Source organism: Astatotilapia calliptera, chromosome 12, assembly GCF_964374335.1.
Source record: "Astatotilapia calliptera chromosome 12, fAstCal68.1, whole genome shotgun sequence".
In the NCBI taxonomy this organism is placed as follows: domain Eukaryota; kingdom Metazoa; phylum Chordata; class Actinopteri; order Cichliformes; family Cichlidae; genus Astatotilapia; species Astatotilapia calliptera.
Window position 1 is genome coordinate 12,466,692 of NC_137433.1, and position 18,496 is coordinate 12,485,187.

The 18,496-nt window shown below is 39.5% G+C and overlaps 1 protein-coding gene across 5 annotated transcripts in view; it reads left to right on the forward strand.

The window, feature by feature from the left end:
• The first annotated feature begins 3,438 nt into the window (after positions 1 to 3,438).
• fgfr1a (fibroblast growth factor receptor 1a) overlaps positions 3,439 to 18,496 on the forward strand; it is a 28,886-nt gene continuing 13,828 nt past the window's right edge. For 4 of the 5 annotated variants that reach the window (XM_026186509.2, XM_026186512.2, XM_026186511.2 and 1 more), the window contains exons 1-5: positions 3,439 to 3,709; positions 3,822 to 4,035; positions 7,857 to 8,037; positions 17,497 to 17,739; positions 18,299 to 18,388. In XM_026186509.2, the coding sequence (XP_026042294.1) occupies positions 7,884 to 8,037; positions 17,497 to 17,739; positions 18,299 to 18,388 (487 nt within the window). In that variant the 5' untranslated portion in view covers positions 3,439 to 3,709; positions 3,822 to 4,035; positions 7,857 to 7,883. The remainder of the gene's footprint in view (positions 3,710 to 3,821; positions 4,036 to 7,856; positions 8,038 to 17,496; positions 17,740 to 18,298; positions 18,389 to 18,496) is intronic. The other variant, XM_026186510.2, reaches the window with a different exon arrangement.

Below are 18,496 nucleotides of genomic sequence, written 5' to 3' on the forward strand. Positions count from 1 at the left end.
GGATATGTCGTCATTTTATGGCATGTGTGTGTTTAATCTGGATGGTGAGCTCGCCTATATTTATTGGGCTACTGTGGCATGTACACAACACTGAGACTCGTTAATGATTAACGAGGCTTCTTTCAAATCAGCCCCACGTAAGAGTTCTGCTTTCATTCTTTTATGTGGTGCAGGGAGGTATATAGACAGAAAGCCTCTCCTACAGTGCTGTAAACAATCAAACACCATCTTTTATTAGTTTCTAGTTCTATTTCCATTTTTGTCTCCTCCAAACCACCTCAGCTCACCCTGGGCTCGGCATTTTCAACTCCTCTCCTCTAGTGAGTGGAAAAGAATAAAAGCAACCAAATGCATAAATGCTCACCATATGCTATGAATTCTGCCGAGGCCGTCCTGTCCCATGTTAAACTTATTTTTCTTTAAATCACTCACAGCCTTGTGTACATCTCAGGGGAATTCTTTATCAGCGACACAAAAACCAATGCCTATAAACTATCTGCTTCCAGACTGCTGTTGCATCAAAGATCTTCTGGCTCGTGTTTTGATGCTGAAATCCTAAGATGTGGTCTGATGGCAGCACGTGCATGTCTAACTCTCACTATTAGTTACTCTCATAAACATGCTCGGTGTTTCTCTGGTATGTAATGCAGTCGTCAGACTTACGCTCCATCTGTTTTATAGTTAGCAGATCTCTTTGAAGTCGGAAGCTAATTTGAGCTCAAAGTGCATTTGTCAAAAGAATTTTAAAAAAGTTTAGAAATAATAAAAGTAAGAGTGTCTGCTGGTAATATGAAGCTGCTGTGTCTCTTTTGATATTAAAGTCAGTCACTGTTACTTAAAGGAACAGTTGCTTTCATGAGAAGATGGAAACAATTCTGATGCCCATATAGCTACAACCTAGCAGGTACACTCCTAAAGATCTCGTTTTTCCTTTGTATAAATTACCAAGGTGTGAAAATATTTGATTACTGATTGTTTTGATTATTCCAAACACATTAAGTCTGCTAAATGGCCTCCAGTCCCCTGATTGATGCCACTTATCAAACTCAACCCAGTTTGTTATGGAGACAGGCTGCATTCAAATGTTGCACATGTGGATTAAAGCTCCTGCGATCCTCCACACAGACTGTGATGTGTGACATCAAAAGACAGTTCATGAAAACGGAACATTTCAAACTAATCTTTTCACAAGTGACAAACATTGGGTTAACACCAACAATGAGGTGTACTGTCTGGATATTGGATTGAGATCTGGTGACTGTGGAGGCCATTTGAGTACACTGAACTCATTTTCATGTTTAAGACACAGGTTTGAGATAATCAAAGCTTTGTGACATAGTGTTGCTGGAAGCAGAAGATGGGTACACATCTTATTTGCACTTAATTCTGACCCTACCATCCAAATGTTGCAGCAGAAATAGAGATTCATCAGACCTGGAAATGTTTTCCAATCTTTTGTTGCCTCATTGTGGTGAGCCTGTATGAACTGTAGCCTCAGTTTCCACCTGGTGCGCTATTTTGCTGCTGTAGTCTATCTGATTCACTTTACATGTCTGTAGTTGTGATCTCTTCTTGCACCTTCTGTCCTTCACCTAAAATTTGAACTGTAATAACAGACTCAAGAAAGAAAGCCTACATCCTTTAAAACCATGCCAAGATCCTCCTCAGTGTTACAATCAGTCCAACGGCTATAAGATAATGTTTGCTTTAACTCCAGAGCATAGGTAGTAAAATAGCAGAGAAGCAGAAGTACAGAGCCTTTGTATGAGGTGGGGTTTTTTTTGTTTGTTTTTTAGCACTGAAATTGAAAAACAGATCTTAGGTCTCAAAGAAAAGATTAATTATAAAGTCATTAATTTCTTTTTAAAATGCCCTTAAACTGAAACAAGAATAACATTGCATGTAAGAGGCTAGCACATGTTGAAACACAAATCTGTTTCTTTGTCATCCCATTCTTTAATCTAGCTACGAAGCTGGGCTTCATGTGTCTCAGCAGCTTTAGTCGTCAATCATTTGTCAATTGTGATGTGAAATCAAAGACCACATGAGCTCTTTGGATATGAACTATGTGTTTGATCGGGGAGAACAAACTTTGCGTTTGTGCTGAGTTAGCAGACACATTTGAAATTCTGATGCTCTTTGAAATTCTGCCAAAGCATATGATCCCAGCACAATAAAGCTATTTTATAGTTTCCCCGAACAGGAAGTTGATGAAAGTGCTTGTTTTCTCTTGCTGAATTAGTATTCATGCTTGTTGTGTGAAATCCTGCAAGTTCTCTGTTCAAGAGCTCATGCTAAAGCCCACATTCAGCCAGCGAAAAACCGAGTAACCTTTCCCATTCCACCTCTACAATACAACTTGTGCTGGTGTGGTGTCACCACAGATTTTGTTATGCTTTTCAAGTACATTTAATTTTAAGGTGTACACCAAGTGCTCAGCCTTTTACACTGTTAATGTCACATGGGAAGCGTAGTGCTAAAGTACAGTCAGTGTACAATCAATGCAAAGTCTCTCGTGGCTGTCAACCGGGCGTTTTTCATACATATTTCTAATAATATTTAATGTTTGTCATGTATTATTATATTGTTGGAATTACCTCTTTATTTTATTTAATCAATTGAGGTACTTAAACTGCAACACAGAAGTACTGTAGACGGTGTATCGCTTGTGTCTTGTCTCCAGCTGTGCAATGCAAAGAGCGCAGTATGAGAGTTGGTGCTGCTGTGGAAGGCAGCGAGAGCCGGGAATCGACCAGACCTAATTGTCCTGCATCAAGATGAAAAGTAACTACCGGAATTCCGTCTATTTGACTTTCAAAATTAAAGTTGAATGACGTTTTTGGGAGGCTTTTTAATGCGCAGAAACCTAGCATAAACGTTGAACGAAGATATGTAGAGAATATAAGCTGAACATGTCATGTGAAAAAAGTGAATGACTCAATAAAATCCACAATTTTTCCAGGTGAAGACAAGGTGCGCCCCCCCCCCCCCCCCCCACACACACACACAAATGCATTGAAGCTCAGCTAAAAGTCTAGGTATAAGCGTAGTCAAAGCTATGCATAGTACCTGCCCTGAACATAACAACGTGACGTTTGCTCCCCGCTGTTGCTGCACTAGCACCCCGCTCCCAACTCCTCTTTTTATCATTTCTAAGAGGTCTCAAAGGGGGTCTTAGTCGACCTTCCTGGGTAATAACCAGCAGTAATAACGATCCCTGTTTAGTGTAGTCCAGTAAATGTACCCAGCACATCTTTTTGATACCAGTACCAAGCAACCGCATCTACTTTATGTGAAACGTTGCCGCTTTGGGCTTTTAGTTTCTCAACAGCAGACCGGAAGTTCTTAGTGTACTGTGTGCAGTTTTGACAATGTTCCGGAGGATACGCATATTCTCTGATTTAAGGGGGGAGGTGTGGAACTGCTCGGACTCTCGTTGTTTAGCCGTACCTCTCCGCCGGGAACGGTCGAAATACTTTCTAGGATTGATTTAAGCGCCGTTCTTTTGTATAAAAATAAATATATGTATAAGACTGGAGGATATTTCGTGTTCGGATATTGTGTTAGAGCGAGTTGAACAACTTTAGGACAGTTTTCTGAAGTGGGGAGACTGAATTTCATCGCAAGCGAAGCCTTTTGGGATAAAGGGACTGCTGGAAACTGCTGCATAGCCTGCGCTCTCGTAGTTTCTTCGGACGTGTTTACCCAGGTAAGAAAGGGAGAAAAGACGTTAGAAGTTAAAACTTCACAATTTAACACCATTTAAGAAGTTTTTCCGCTCAATTGATTATCTTTCTCTCTCTCTTTCTTCTTTTTTTTAGTTGAACTTTTTTCCCCTTCTTCTGTCGGAAAGTTTGTTTAAAAGAAGAAGAAGGGCGCAAAATATGCGCAAACCTGTTAGCTAAACGTCGAGCTTCGTTAGTGGGATAAGTCTGGATAAACAGTTTTCGGGGAGGTTTTCCTCCATCCAATCTCAGCTCATGAGTCTTCCTTATCTCACCGAGGCTGGCTGTTTCACGGCTCCCCGCCAGTAAGGTGAGCTGGTCGTTTTATTCCTTCACTCCTTGATTTAGCTTCATTTTACTACTTGTTTACGTGCTAAAAGGGGGCTTAGCTGTTGTTTGCTATTGCGCTGTTTTAACGTTATTGGAGGACCCTGAGTGGAAGTTAATTAAAGAACTGGGCAAGCAGACATTTAACCACATGTTACACTTGAGTAAATGGTCTTTGGGCAATAATTTAGTGTTTTGTGTTTTGTTTTTTGTAGGCATGTTTCTCTTTGGTTTTCATGGGGTGCGACACCCACAAAATCTCCAACCATGCTTTAAAATGTGAGAGTACAAGCGTTAAAAGAGCCAAAACGTTGCCTAGAGGCCTGCTAAAACTGGTTTGGGTTTCTGTCTACAGCCACAGCAGGCGCCTTTAATCACATTAGATAAGTTTCTTGGATAAATTCTAACTACATCAAGGAGAACCCTTAAAAAAACAACAACAGCAAATGCTCAAACTACATGTGATGCTATTATTCCTATTTAACGCGTCGAGTTTGGTTTAGCGGATACATCATAACACTTCAGTGTAATCTCCAACATTTGTTTGTTTCTTTCCTTTATTGAAAAAAGGTGTGACTTATTTAGAAATGTTGTTTGATTACTTTTTATTGTTTTATTTCATTTTTTTTAAATTTTAAGGTTTTGCCCGTCATTACTTTTTCTGTCATGAAGGCTGGATCTGAAGGGGCCAATTAGATGCAGCGTGGTGCTCGAAATGTTATAAAAGCAGAGGGAGAAGATGGATGGTTTAGTCCACAGGGACTTCACCAGGGTGGAAAAGTTTTTTTTTGTTTTTTTTTTTCCAGAGCCCTTTAATTTACTAGGCTGCTGCTCTCCCTGGCAGAATTATTGTCACCTGAGCTGTATGTTTGTATTTGCCATAAATAAATTTGGTTGAGGGATTGCAGTGTTTACCTTGAAACATTTTTTTTTAAACAGTGACTTGCTCAACATCTTGTGTGGAATCTGTTGTACTCATGCTGCCATGGTTAGGAGTTTTGTTTCTTAAAATGTGTGTATGTGGAGGGGGTGGCAGAGAAGATAAACAGTCACACATACTGAGCAGCCCTGAGAAGCAGTTTGGGTTAAAGTGTTAACCAAATGGCAGTGTCAGATTCAAATGGTCTTTACTTTTGACTGTAATCTCGTGACACCTGATCTCTCGCCATGGTGGAGAACCTGTGAGTCAGATTGCATGGCTGCACAGAAAATGACGACGACGACAACAACAACAACAGCAAAAAAAAGGCAGTCTGTGTTTTTGTGAAAACGGTAGCTTTAGGGTAATGGTCTGATGCTCGTCTTCCCCTGAATTTGCGACCATGTGCAGACTGGCCTGCTGCTGACTGGAAGTGCACACTAAACTGGAAGGGGGGCTACAGAATTTGGGAGCTGAGGAATTTTCTGCATGGATGGACAGTGAAATGTAATTATGGTGTGGGTCATGTTTTTAGGTTTGCCTGAAACCTTTGTCTTAATATAATGAGAAAAGCTGTCTCGTGTGTGTTTTTAATTTGTTTAGTGTAAGTTCTCTCTGCGCTGCCAGTGTTCAGGGAAATGCTTTTATCTTTTAAGAGTGGATAAATCAGTTGGTGAACAAACATTTGGATATGTGCCTTTTCTGTAATGCCAGTTCTCTGGCTGTATTTATTTCCCAAGCAGTCCTTGTTTACAAGCTAAATGTCTTTCTGCACTCCTTTTGAATTTTGGCCTCAAAAGGTATAAAAACTGGTTATTGAATTAAAAGGACCTATGTAAAACCAAATTATTAGACAAGTACTGGTCTTTGCGTGTCAGTTAAATGCTGCTACTACCAAAGAGTGGAGATTTGCATTTCAATCTTGATGTAAGATTTTAAAAAGATGTTTATACACTTTCATCCACCCCAACTATTAGGCGAGTTTTAGTTGCAACAGTACAGGACTTTAGTGTTTGAGAGTTAGTTATTTGATAGGTGTTTTCTTCATTTAGCCCATTGTGCCATCATTAAGATGGAGTTCTTCATTTTTATTTATTAAATGGGGGAATAATTGACATGAATACACTCAATGTGTTCAAATCAACTTTATTTTTACCTGGAAATGATAATTTCTTCATTTTCAAATGTAAATGACATGGGCTGCTTTTTTTCTTTTTTTTTTCTCTTTGTAGACAAATGTCATGTTTTTCATTCTAGTGTGCACTCTAATATGTAACTAGCTCTTTTAAAATATTCACATACCAGATACAAAGTTTATTATTTGTGCTATTTATAAAATATAGTACCAGATGAATTGAAAAAGCACAAAATTGATGGATGAAATTTTTCAAAGGAGGAAAAAAAAATGAGGTGGCATATTTTCCTATTGAGTAATAAACTGAAAATGGTGACTTTGAGTCATTATTGTCAGGCTGCCAGTGTGTGGTTCAGTCTCAAATCGCAAGTTCAAGACCAGCATGCCTTCGGTGTGCGTAGTAAGACAGTGCATGTCTGACTAGTGCTCCCAAGGGCACGGACTATGACAAAGTGTCCTGTCACACTTTGAAAAAGCGATTTCCTCCTCCTTCCAAATATTGTCGTAGTGACGAGGGGGCTGGGGAACATGGTCGGCTGCTTGTTGCGGTTCCTTCTGTCCGGCAGCAGAAGCATTTTCTTGGAGGCATCCCAAACACTGACTCACAGCTTGGAGTAGAGATGACCAAGCTTCTTTATCCCTCTTGGACCCCCCCCTGACCCAGCTCAGCTGCTGGAACACTAGGCCATTCTTGGAAAGTGAAATTGAATTGGTTTTAGGAGAACACAATGACTGCTTCAGTCAGGGAACACTCATACAAGTGATTACCCCTTAAAGAAAATCACAGCTGCTTCTGTGCTGGACTTTGTGAAAATATTAACCAAGCTTCTTTTTCTCTTTTTTCATCTCTTTGTGTTTTTACAGAACGATTGGTTTTTAAAGTTGGCAAAGTCTGTCATCCAAGTCTTGTCTTTGACACTTATTAGCAGGTTATGCGAGCAAATTGCTGTAGCGGGTGTCATTCCGGGTTTGGGAAATAAAACCAACTGTTGGGTGATAGATCTTCTGTTTCCCTCTCTGGAAATGATGGCCTGACAGTCTTTCTCAATAAGGGTGTCACATAACAGGCTGTAGTATGTTGGATCTTTTTTTTTTTTCTTCTCCCTGTTGTCTTTAACAAATTCTGTGAAGCTGATTATGAGCAAGTGTTAATCTGTGTGGCCAGATGCTGCAGAGGCAATGATTTAAGCAGATGTGCATAAAGGGGGTACAATACAAGCACCTAAAATGACAAACCTTGCTATGGTGTTGTCGGGGTGCAATGACAATCTTTAAGATTTCAAGACTTAAATTGCTACTTCGAATTGAAAACATCAAAGGCATTACATTCCTGTGAACTGAGCATGACACATCCAACATTTAAGTTATCAGTGGGAGTCTGGAGCACTGCAGTTTCTTATCATGGTTTTCTGCAAGCAGGCCTAAATACTGAATTATCTACCTCAAACCTCTTAAACATACAGAATATTCTCTACTTTTTTTTTTTTTTTTTTTCTTTGTGGTCATGGAAATTCCTTGTCAACAAACATTTAATGTGTTAGTTTATTTTGCTGTTCTCACATCAGGTTTTGCTAGTTCAGTTTAGCTTCCTGAATTGTTTTACACTGAAATATCTTGGACAATGAACTGATTTTGATACATTTAAAATAAATAAATATTATTACTGAGAACAAACTTGTGAAGAGTTAAAGCTTGATAATGTCATAAATTTATATATGTATTTAATTATTATTAATTTTATTTTTTTAAGCTGTGGACTGTGGATGCACTGCTGCTGATGTCCCAAACACCTGAATGGAGTTCCAGTCGCACAAAAGCCAACAGTCGTAGCTCCCTCAGCAGGATGCTGATGAGGCCAAGTATACTTCTGTTTCTGGCTTTATTTGCTCAAGTTTTAAGGACCCAGTGCCGGCCTGCCAGCACTGATGAAGGTAAGATGCCTTACTAAATTAAAGCTAGTTAGTCTTGGGTTTTCTGAAGTTCTGGGTGTAGTATTATTAAAGATTGTGTAACTGTTTGAACTTTATAAACTTATTAAGTGTGACTTTTCCTGACTCTTGGCTTGAGAAGCAGTTCATTGATAAGCCAAAGCTTTGTTCTTTGTACAGGAATGTAATCCTAACACACTCCAGACTTTTGTGAAGCCTGTCCTTTACAGCGTCAGTGCTCCCTCACCACCCCCGTTTGCCTGAGTTTGAGTTGTTTAATCGCTCTCTACTGCGTCATGTGTAATACAACTGTTTCTTACTAATTTATTACTAATGCCTTTTTCTGCCTATTCAAACCAGTTCCTTCAATGTTTTTAGAAGTGGATTCACAAAAAAAAATCTTACACACCACACTTAAAATGGCACACACAAAAACAATCTAAACTGGAAACTATTACCATGAGACTTTCTGTGAAGAATTTAGCCCAGTCTTGCGGTTACACAAGCTCTGTTCTGAAAAGGGGAAAGAGGCACTGAAATCAAATCCTTAAAAATGTGTTTCTTGGACACAGTCCAGCGGTGTAATAGCTGCCTCGACTTGTGGGTAAATGGGTTTGGATGTTTACACTCTGAAGTCGGAAGTAGAGAGCAGCAAAAGAATATGATAAAGCCTAGCATTATAATGGAAGTAATTACGCACAAGGGTCTCTTTGGGGTTTTAAGCCCTAAAATAAACCTGGTGTTTCTATGTTTAAGCTAGCAATGGGACAGTGAGGACTAAATGACTTCCATCTGTATTCCAAGGGCAGCTCTACTACCTAGCAGTCCTCCTTTGTAATGAAAAGGTATTTGTTGTCACTGAAAGAGGAGTTAACTGCCAGGGAACTATAAATTAGCCTGTTTTTGAAAAAAGATGCTATGCTACATGAAACCCTTAAGGATGGGCTTTTGGGGAGCATGTTTTTCTTCCAAGGTGAGCCATAAATTTCCACCAGGGTGTGGGGGGTTTGTCTTTCATTTACACTCCACCCATTCTTGATCACCAAATGGCCAGGTACTATCTATGCACCGCATTGCTTCTCCTCTTGCTCACCCACTGACTTTTGCTTGGGTTTGCCCCCCCCCCCCCCCCCCCCCCCCCCCCCCCCGTTTCCCTGCTGGGTTAGGGATGGCTTCAGCTGTCGACGAACAATCACAGCAGAGGCATTTGGTTGCATTCCTCTTGTCTGGGGTGGAGAAACAAAATAGTTATATGGAAATGTTCTGTTTTTTTTTTTTTTTTTGTTTTGTTTTGTTTTTTTTAAATGTATGCTCCATTGTTTGTCTTATTGTGTTTTGCTGGGTGTTGTTCACATAAGAATAGAGTATTCCCTGAACAAACTAAGTTCCTTGAATTTCTCAGGAGGTCATGTGAAGGACTTAAACTTTCCTTCATTTTGAGCACTTGAAGCAACTTTTACTGTTTTGTTTATGTTTTTACACCATCTTTAAAATCATTTGGATCTTATGTTTGTTTAATTGCTCTCTTTCTGACAGTTCACTGTCTGGAAGTTATGTCTTTCTCTGTGGATTTGTTTGACTCCATCTTGTGCTGTCTGTCAGAGTAGAAAAGCACTGACTCTTTAGCTTTTATAAACCAGAGCTGCCACAGTCTTGAGTAAGACTCTTTTCAGACAGAAATGAAAGCCCAGAGGAGCAAAGCTCTGCTGACGCTAGAGTAAGACTAAAGACCAGTTTTCGTGTGAAGTCGCTTTGCATTCATATCAGACTTTTTAGGTATTCTGTTGAGACTGCTGTTCACACAGGAAGTTTAAGGCTACTTCCACACTTGGCACCATTTTCAGTTGAATGTGTATATTTTGTTTGTTAAATAAAGAGCACTTGTACTGTTTCAGAAATGATCTGGCTCCATACTAAGAAGCCTCAAAAAGATCACGTGGTTGTTCATGTACATGCCTCTTGCTCATATAGACAATAGTAGCATGGTCAAATGCTGGATTTAAACAGCACAACAGCCACTAGCATACACTAATCCTGCCAGGCTTTGCCATCCATGTGTCATTAACCAATTTAGGTTGGTTTAGAAACTTGCCAATTACAACTAACATCAATAAAGCTGTGTTGGAAAAAATTAAACCTGTACTAACATTTACAAAATGTTCTGACTAAAAGTATACCTTCATTCAGCTTTCTTCCATAGAGCACTGCTGTGTGTAATGCAGATAAATTTAGGATGGTGTGATTTACCGGGGAAAATAACTATGTAGGGCTGCTCAATTAATCGAATTTTAATCACGATTACGATCTGGGCTTTCAACGATCATTAGAAATGACTGAGCCGATTATTAGCCCCTCCCTCATTTATCCGCGACACCTTAAAGGCCGGTCCGTGAAAATATTGTCGGGCATAAACCGGTCCGTGGCGCAAAAAAGGTTGGAGACCGCTGATTAAGAGGACCCGAGGGAAGCTCGGAAAGCTAAGCAGAAGTTATTTGGAGAGGAGAGTGACTGCCGTTGGCTGAAAAGAGAGGTAAAAAAAAACTTCAGTGGTGTTGCACACTATTTTATATAATTTTTTTAAAGTCATTGTTAACCCTTTAAAGCCGGTCAGAGCAGCACGCTCCATTTTGTGTAACTATTTTTAAATCCCTGTAGAACCTGAACCGTGTAAGCTAGCGCAATAATTTGTTTTGCATATGAAACCGGAGGAGTTGTACTTACATCTTATGCCATCAGCTTGTCCTCGGCCACGGTTTCCTTCCACATAAAGCTTTGCAAATATTGCATAAAAAGTGCTTGCAGGAACAAAAACATAATATTCCAGAAACACGCTTTGCCGATCCGATCAGCTGTTTGTAGCACTTCCCACAGTGAAACAGACGTCAGCGCGAACTATCACATGTCTGCAATTTGCTGGCCGAAACCGGAAGTGACTCATTTTCACGGAAATGTAGTTTTTTACTTGTAGGCCTTAAAAACAAAAACCTATACTGGTCATGTTTGACTTTTCTGAATAGTTGCTGGGATGCTTAGAACTCGAATTGCACTGCTGGAAATAGTTTATTTTGATGCACCTGCTGTTTTCTTTGCAAATTTGCATCATATGATTGGTTTTGTTTTTTTTTTTTTTTCCTGCAGTATATAAAAATTGGTGTATCTCCTCCAAAATAAAACTATGAAGACACTCAAAATAAATTTCCTGTTGTTGTAAACTATTTTTTGCAACTTTTTTTGTATTTAAAGTTTTGAGGGATAAACCTCTTAAATTTCTCCAAGTAGAAATATATATGTTAAAAAAACGATTTTCAATTGTTTTGTAGTTTATTGCACTTTTTTGCAATTAATGTAGTTACTATGGACTTAATGCATACATATTATTAAAATATGGGCTATAACAGTTGTATAGCAACTTGAAATGCTCCCACAAATGGCACTACAACATGTAAAAAAAATAATATAAGCTCTGGCGGACTTGGTTCTATGGTACGTCTTAAAGGGTTAAATAAATATCGTCAAACAATCGAGATCTCAATTTCAGTGAAAATAATCGTGATTATCATTTTTGCCATAATCGAGCAGCCCTAGAACTATGTAACTAAATAACTGGACTTAAAATTGGCACCACTCAGTTTGTTTTATACAGTTGGATTTGGTAACTGGAATTTCAATGTAAAATGAGAAAAATGGATAAAAGCATGATCTTATTTCTATGTAAAGATGGTAACTGTTAAATAGCCCAGTCCAACTTACCCTAATAAACCTCACATAAGAAATGTTTGTGGCCTTCAATACTTGACTGAAGTGTAATAAATAATTTTTCTATTCAGTATTGTATCTTGATCTGCTTGTTTGGGTTTTGTTTTTCTCTCTCCCAGTTGGGATTTAAAAAACTTGAGCTTTCTTATTACATGAAGTTGGGGAAAATGCCAGGGCAGTTAAGTTCACATGCAGCATCTACTGGAAACCCTAAAAGTTGATTCTTTTCATCTGGATGTAGCATTTTCAGTGGATGAGTGACGAAACGTTTCTCCCACTGAAAATGCTACGTCCAGACAGTAATTTTGGGAATACTTGCCTGGATTAAGCATGCATCAAGACATCTACTGGAAATACTAGAATTATAGTTTAGGAGAGGGTACTGACTGTGTAGCACGCGCAGTGGCTGTCCACTCACTAGCAGTGAATTTTTCAGATTGTCAGCTGTGCTATAGATGGACATCACACACACTGGGGAGCTGGCAGGTTAAACAATGTCTGAGCTTAATGTCAGACATTACCTCTGTAGGGTAATGTCTGAGGAAAGCAGTGATTCTGTGAGATTGCTTTTGACCTGAGTAAATTCATAGTGTTTTTTGTTTGGTTTTGTTTTTCCTACCAAGAGGAATTTTTGCTTCCCCCAAAAAGGCTTCAGCCACCCCCATTTTCTGACACAAATTATTCGTTGAGAATATAAAATAAGCCAGTCATATCCTCTCCAGCAGTTTATCAAGCAAGTACTGAGCATATAAAACACTGACACAAATAAAAATTTTTTGACTTCTAGCAGTAAGTTCCCCCTCTCATCCACAGCTACTATATTTTAGCCACAAGATATGATATACTTGATAAGCTGCATTATTTTCTCAAGGCCTGAACTGTGAAGTTGGCGCCTGTGGAGTCTTTTATAATCCAACGTGAGGCAGTGCTGGAATTTCCCTGCGGTTTCAAAGGCAATCTCTTAATTGTAGTTTTCTTTCTGAGCTAAAACATTTGACTTCTTTGCTGATGTTTGGTGATAATGGTTTTGGATTAGATGCTAAAACAACAATGTCAGTCTTTTAGTCTCTTTTGCCTGCATGTACCCCCAATCCTGTTTTATCATGTAGAACTTGTGTAGTCTAGTTAATCAGTCAAGCATGAAAGGAAAATGAATAGATCTCTCCAATGGGGGGGGGGAGAGAAAAGTTATGAAACCAGGGCTGAGTTGTTTTCTTTTTTTTCTTTTTTCTTTTTCTTTTTTTAAAGGAAAATGGTTAAATCCAAACCACTGATAAAAGACAGAACTGTGATATAGGAGAAAAGTAATACTCCTACAAATGGGGGAACACAGCCTCCTTGCGTTTACTGTACATGGACTAATCATGCTCACTTGTTTTGCATGGTCACCCCCCAAAAGGCCCCTTTTAGAGCTATGGAAAGCCCCGCAAAATCTTTCAACACCAATAGTAAAACACAGAACATAGCTAGGTTCTTTTGAGATCTTGGGGTTTTGTGTTTTTCTCCTTTAAAGACAATATGAGGCTAAATGTAGCTGAACTAATTTGAATGACACTGCACCAACTTTGCTTTGCACACAGTAACCCTTGTAGCCCCCCACCGTCAATCCATGCTGATTGCCAATGGTTCATTTAAGAATGAAGAGGTCCTCCACTGGAGTGCTTTAAGGAAGGACACTCACTCTTTGGGAGCTTGCTAATGGGCATTGTCCTATTCTTTTGCTTCCTGCCAGAGCTACTATTGTCTCTTATCAGTTCCCTCTCTACATCACCCACCCTTTCGCTCTGGTGTGGTCAAATCAGCAAAGGAAACTTACATAGCCATTTCTGTCTGCCACTGCAGAACCTCAACTAGTCTGACTTTCCTGCATTCAACCATCACTTCAGTGAGAGCAGGAAATCCCAGAAGTCATTCACGCGGCATATTGCTTCCTATGTTGTAGTCAGAGAAAGTTCCACAGACTGGCGCCAACTCGCCCCTTTTAGTTAGTTTTGCATGTTCGGGCTAGTGAGCTTTCCGCCCCTTGTTTAAACGCCTCTCACTATGTTCTTCTTGACCAGAATTCCTTTCATAATTTGTGTAATTAGGCTGATTTTAAATGATGTCAGTCAATTTTTCCAGTTGGGTAAAAGAACCCATGGATGTCTTTTCCAGGTGGGTTGCTTTCTGAAACTATGGCGCTTGATCCTTTTTAATCCAATCATAGTTGCAGGCAGATTAACTGAGATGAAACATCTGCAAATCCAGAGGTACTTACCTCTGCATGAAGAATTGAAACAATATTTTGTGATAGAAGTTCAGCTATGTGGCAGCAAGGCATTTACACAGGAAAATAATGTTGGCTCTGACTTTATTCTTAGAAAACGATTGGGTTCGTTTGCTAAAAACGCGTTTACATGATTAGTTTTGAGATGGTTGGCAAAGAAGCACACACTGTCCTGACCGTGCCCTACAATAAAACGAGTAAATTTTACAGCTTTATGGGTGTTTTACGATGTCTGCAGTCACATTAACAACTGGGATGTTGACAGTCTTATCAGTGGCATCTCCGTTTGGAGGGCAGGGACAGAAACGTCACTGTGCAGAAACATTGTGTCCATGTGCAAAGCTATAGCTGGTCACTATCACTGTGTCCATATCAAACAGTTTCCTCAGCTTTAATCTTTTATGCAACCTAAACATCAAAATCTGTCTGTTTACAACACTGAATATTTTTCAAACATCAAAGACAACTTTCTGCCTGTTTCTTGGTGCACGAGCATACACATAACGTTCATTTAAACTGACTGGGACACGGCATCTAGAGATGCTTTTCTTTTTCTCTCGCCATTTTAGATTTATAGAAGGTAAACAGCTGGTGCCAATAACCTGGATTATAAAATCTGTATTGCATCAGTACTGTAGTGTCCTAACATGTCATGTTTCTGGTCTGTAATCTGGCTTTATACTTTTTCAGAAAAATGTGATCAAATTTGTTTGTAAAACACAGGACTGTGGTTGAAAAGCAGAGGAGCACACTTAACATAGGTGCAGTGGACTCTTGGCAGAGTAATGCACTGTGTGATGTTGGGTCTCAGACAGGCATTAGATAATGACAGTGGTAAAGCGTAGCTGCACACATATTTGTGTTGGTTTTTATCAGGCAACCTCCCAATTATGAAATGATTATGTTAGCTGTGCCCTAATACATACTTGCTATGATGCAGTTTAAGATAAGAAGTGCTATTTGTCCATGTTCAGTTTTGTCACTATAGAGAGGAGTCTCTACAGATCAACCTCAAATCACTTAAGGCAGGGCTCCAGCACATGAAAACGTGCATAAACGTGCTTCTTTCCAATGTTGCAGTTGCTGAGTTTTCAGTAAGTTAGACATGTGACTTTCTTGTGTATAGATGGCTGAAAACAAGATGGTTTATAACCAGATGTTGTTTAGCTAATATTATGCAACACTTGCCAGCGGAAAAGTTCTGGAAATCCTCAAGTCTCCTTAGTGTTTCTGTCATTTTTGAGTGAGCTTTATTTCATTGATTTGTCTCCTTTCACAAAGTTTTACAGTCTCCTTCAGAATAAGTAGTTGTGGACGCCTTACACCCAGCATTATGAGCTAAATGGTGATCTGACAGCCTATCCTCAATAGATGAATGCTGGTTAACATATTTTATTCCTGATTTATTGCTAAATGTCTTTGTTAAAATATACTGTGTACACAAACTAGTTATGGTGTAAAGAGGGTTAAAGGTCATTTTCTAAACTAGGCAGTTTATGAAGAAGAAAAAGTTAGCTACTTTGGGGTCGTTCACATGACTCGTTGAGTGCGTGCCACCATTGACTAGCCAGTTGTGGCATAAAGTCTGGCGTTAAATTTTCAGATGATCTCAGCTAGCTTGGAACCTCGGCCGAGCAGGTACTTGATAAGTAACTGATACCAGGAACTACCCCTAATAGAAAATGCTAAAAGTTGAGTCAAGCTGAACCGAGTAGGTACCAGTGGAAAAGAGGCATAATTCCTCTAAATCAGGGACAAGCAGTACATTAAAAAAAGATCAAATATTCATCTCACTGCTACTTTCATAAATGACATCACAGTAATTTGCCACATATGACCAAATAAGCAGAAACTATCTTTGTTCTCTCTACTAGCGTTTTGCTCTCTGAGATCTACACTTACATTAACTTGCATCGTTTTTTGTTTGCTCAATCGGATTATGGTCAAAGCTGCACTTATGTCACTGTGAGAGTCTAGATCCCACAATGCAGTGGAAACTGGCTGAAGCAGCTACATCGTTACTGTAGGGGAAATGCGACTAATGTGAAAGCTAATAGTTCTCACATGAAAACAGCATTTTCAGATTTAGCACGAGCTTAATGTGGACGTAATCTAAATTTCTCCTCTGCTTTCCCCACTTCAGTTTTGTTTTTGAGGAGAAAGTTGATCCTACCCCCTGGCCCCTTTTCCTGCTGGGATTAAGAGCCTGTCAGACATATGTGATCCAGGAAATACCTTAACTAGGCCCAAGTGGGGTCACCATAGCAACTGGCACTAGAACCTGCCATTGCAGGCCCTCTCTTGCTCGCTCCTGTGCACATGCTCACTAGCCTGCTCTCTCTGCTCCCTCTTCCCCTTTATTGTTTGGAGTCTTTTGTTATGCTGGGAGGGATTAGTCAGGTTAGCTGATGTTGTCCTGAGGTTATTTTGTGTAGACGTGCTTCCTGTTTTGATCAGTAGGTAGTGTTTATAAAACAGTGTGCATTGAGAGGTGTAGAATCATCACGTCTTGAGGCGGGGGTCTTTCACCACTCTGGGATAATTCAGTTTCTGTCATAATGCGGAAGGGACTATGTAGAAAATGGAGAAGCAGGACAAGCATGATTACTGTCGTTTAAGCTTTTATTCTTCCTTAGATGGAAGGAGATGCTAATTAGAGATGCAGTGATTGGTCAGTTGTTCGATTAGTCAATTTACATGAATTTAAAAGTATTTAAATAACTTAATGATTTTAATTTGTTTCACATAAAGAAAGATGGTAAGATATCATTTTAGGCTTTGAAAAACTGGTATTTACTGACACTGACTCTGTGGATGTGAGAGGCTCAAATAATAAAGTTAACCATTTCACTTAGATAATTTTGCTAGTGTACCTTTTGGCCAGGAAGTGTGATTCTAAAGTACGTTGGTCAGTGACGAGCTTTACCGCTATAACTAGACGGACAACACCACATGATGGACAACATGTCAGCATAATTGGGTTACCTCCCTCCTCCTTGTGTACTATGTAGTCATTTAGAACAGGGGGGCTCAGGTGCCTTGCTTCATGACACCTCCCCTCCCTTCATTCCTCTAATTGAATTTCACCTTCCTCTTCCGAAGTAGCTCCTTGCCTGCCTCAAGATAGGGCCTTGACTGGGATGCAATTTAATTTGGGAGAGCAGTTGCGGAGATGCTATGATGGAAGAAAATCAACTGGTTGTATTTCTGAAGTTTACAGTACAGAGATGGTCCTTTTTTTTTTTTTTTTTTCTTTTTTTTTTTCTCCCCAATCGAAATAAACCATTGTTTTTGATTGGTTTTGGGGGTTTCAGGTGACAGTTTTATTTGTTTTTCCCTCTTTTCCCCTCTGTTCATGAATCTGTATGATTGAATGACTGAAAGCATAAAGTCACAGTGTTGTATAGCTGCTAAGTAGAACTTCCTTCATTCCTCTGTAGTATCTGTGGAAACGCAAGCCGAGCTGTACACCCTTTCCATTGGGGATCGTCTCGATCTCAGTTGCTCTGCCAAGGACTACCTCCATGCTGTCAACTGGACCAAAGACCATGTGGCTGTAGTGGATGGAGAACATACACGTATCCGCAATGGCCAGCTGGAGATCGAGTCTGTGGAGCTTACTGACTCCGGCCTGTACATATGCACCACCTTTGGCAACCACAGCATCTACTTCAACGTGACAGGTAAGGTTACCATTGTTCTGTGCAGAACGATGGAATAAATGCCCCCTTGATATGATAGTACTTTGGTGGCTATGTCACAACAGCTAAATGACCAGCAAGCAATTAATCTGTTTTTGCAATATTTTGTTTCAAGAGTTTTGTGCTGTTACATTTTACTACAGTGTAACATGTAGTGTTGAGTCACAGAGCAACAAAGCCAGGTTTCATTTGCTATGACTAGCAGATGATGTGTGACTTATGTCTTCATTAGGAACCCCTGGTGTTTATTCGGCATATGGCACTTTCACATGCTTTTACAATGTATGATATTAATACTATATATTAAAATTACAATCAAATCACAAGAAAGAACTGATTTTATAACAAAGTGAAGTGTTGTACCACTTACTGATGCTACTTGGCATATGCTTTGTTTAGTGTAAACTGTACCCATCATTCCCTCGGTCTGTTAATTCATAAATGTGACATTTTTGAAAAATGTTTTAAATGTTTAATTGCTGCTGAAGTGTTGTGATTAAGAATAAATTGAGTTGTTCTTAAATTACTTCCTGTTTAATAGTTCATATCTCGGCTTCATCTGAGGACGATGACGATGGTGAAGAGTCCTCATCGGAGGAAAACAAACTGCTGGGCAGTCAAAAGCTGATGCGTAAGTGTGCTGAGCTCTTTAGGTGAATCAGCAGTGACCATTTGTTGCAGCAGCATTAGCTACATAAAGTCACAAGCGTATGAGTAATCACCTGAAATGGTCAGTGAT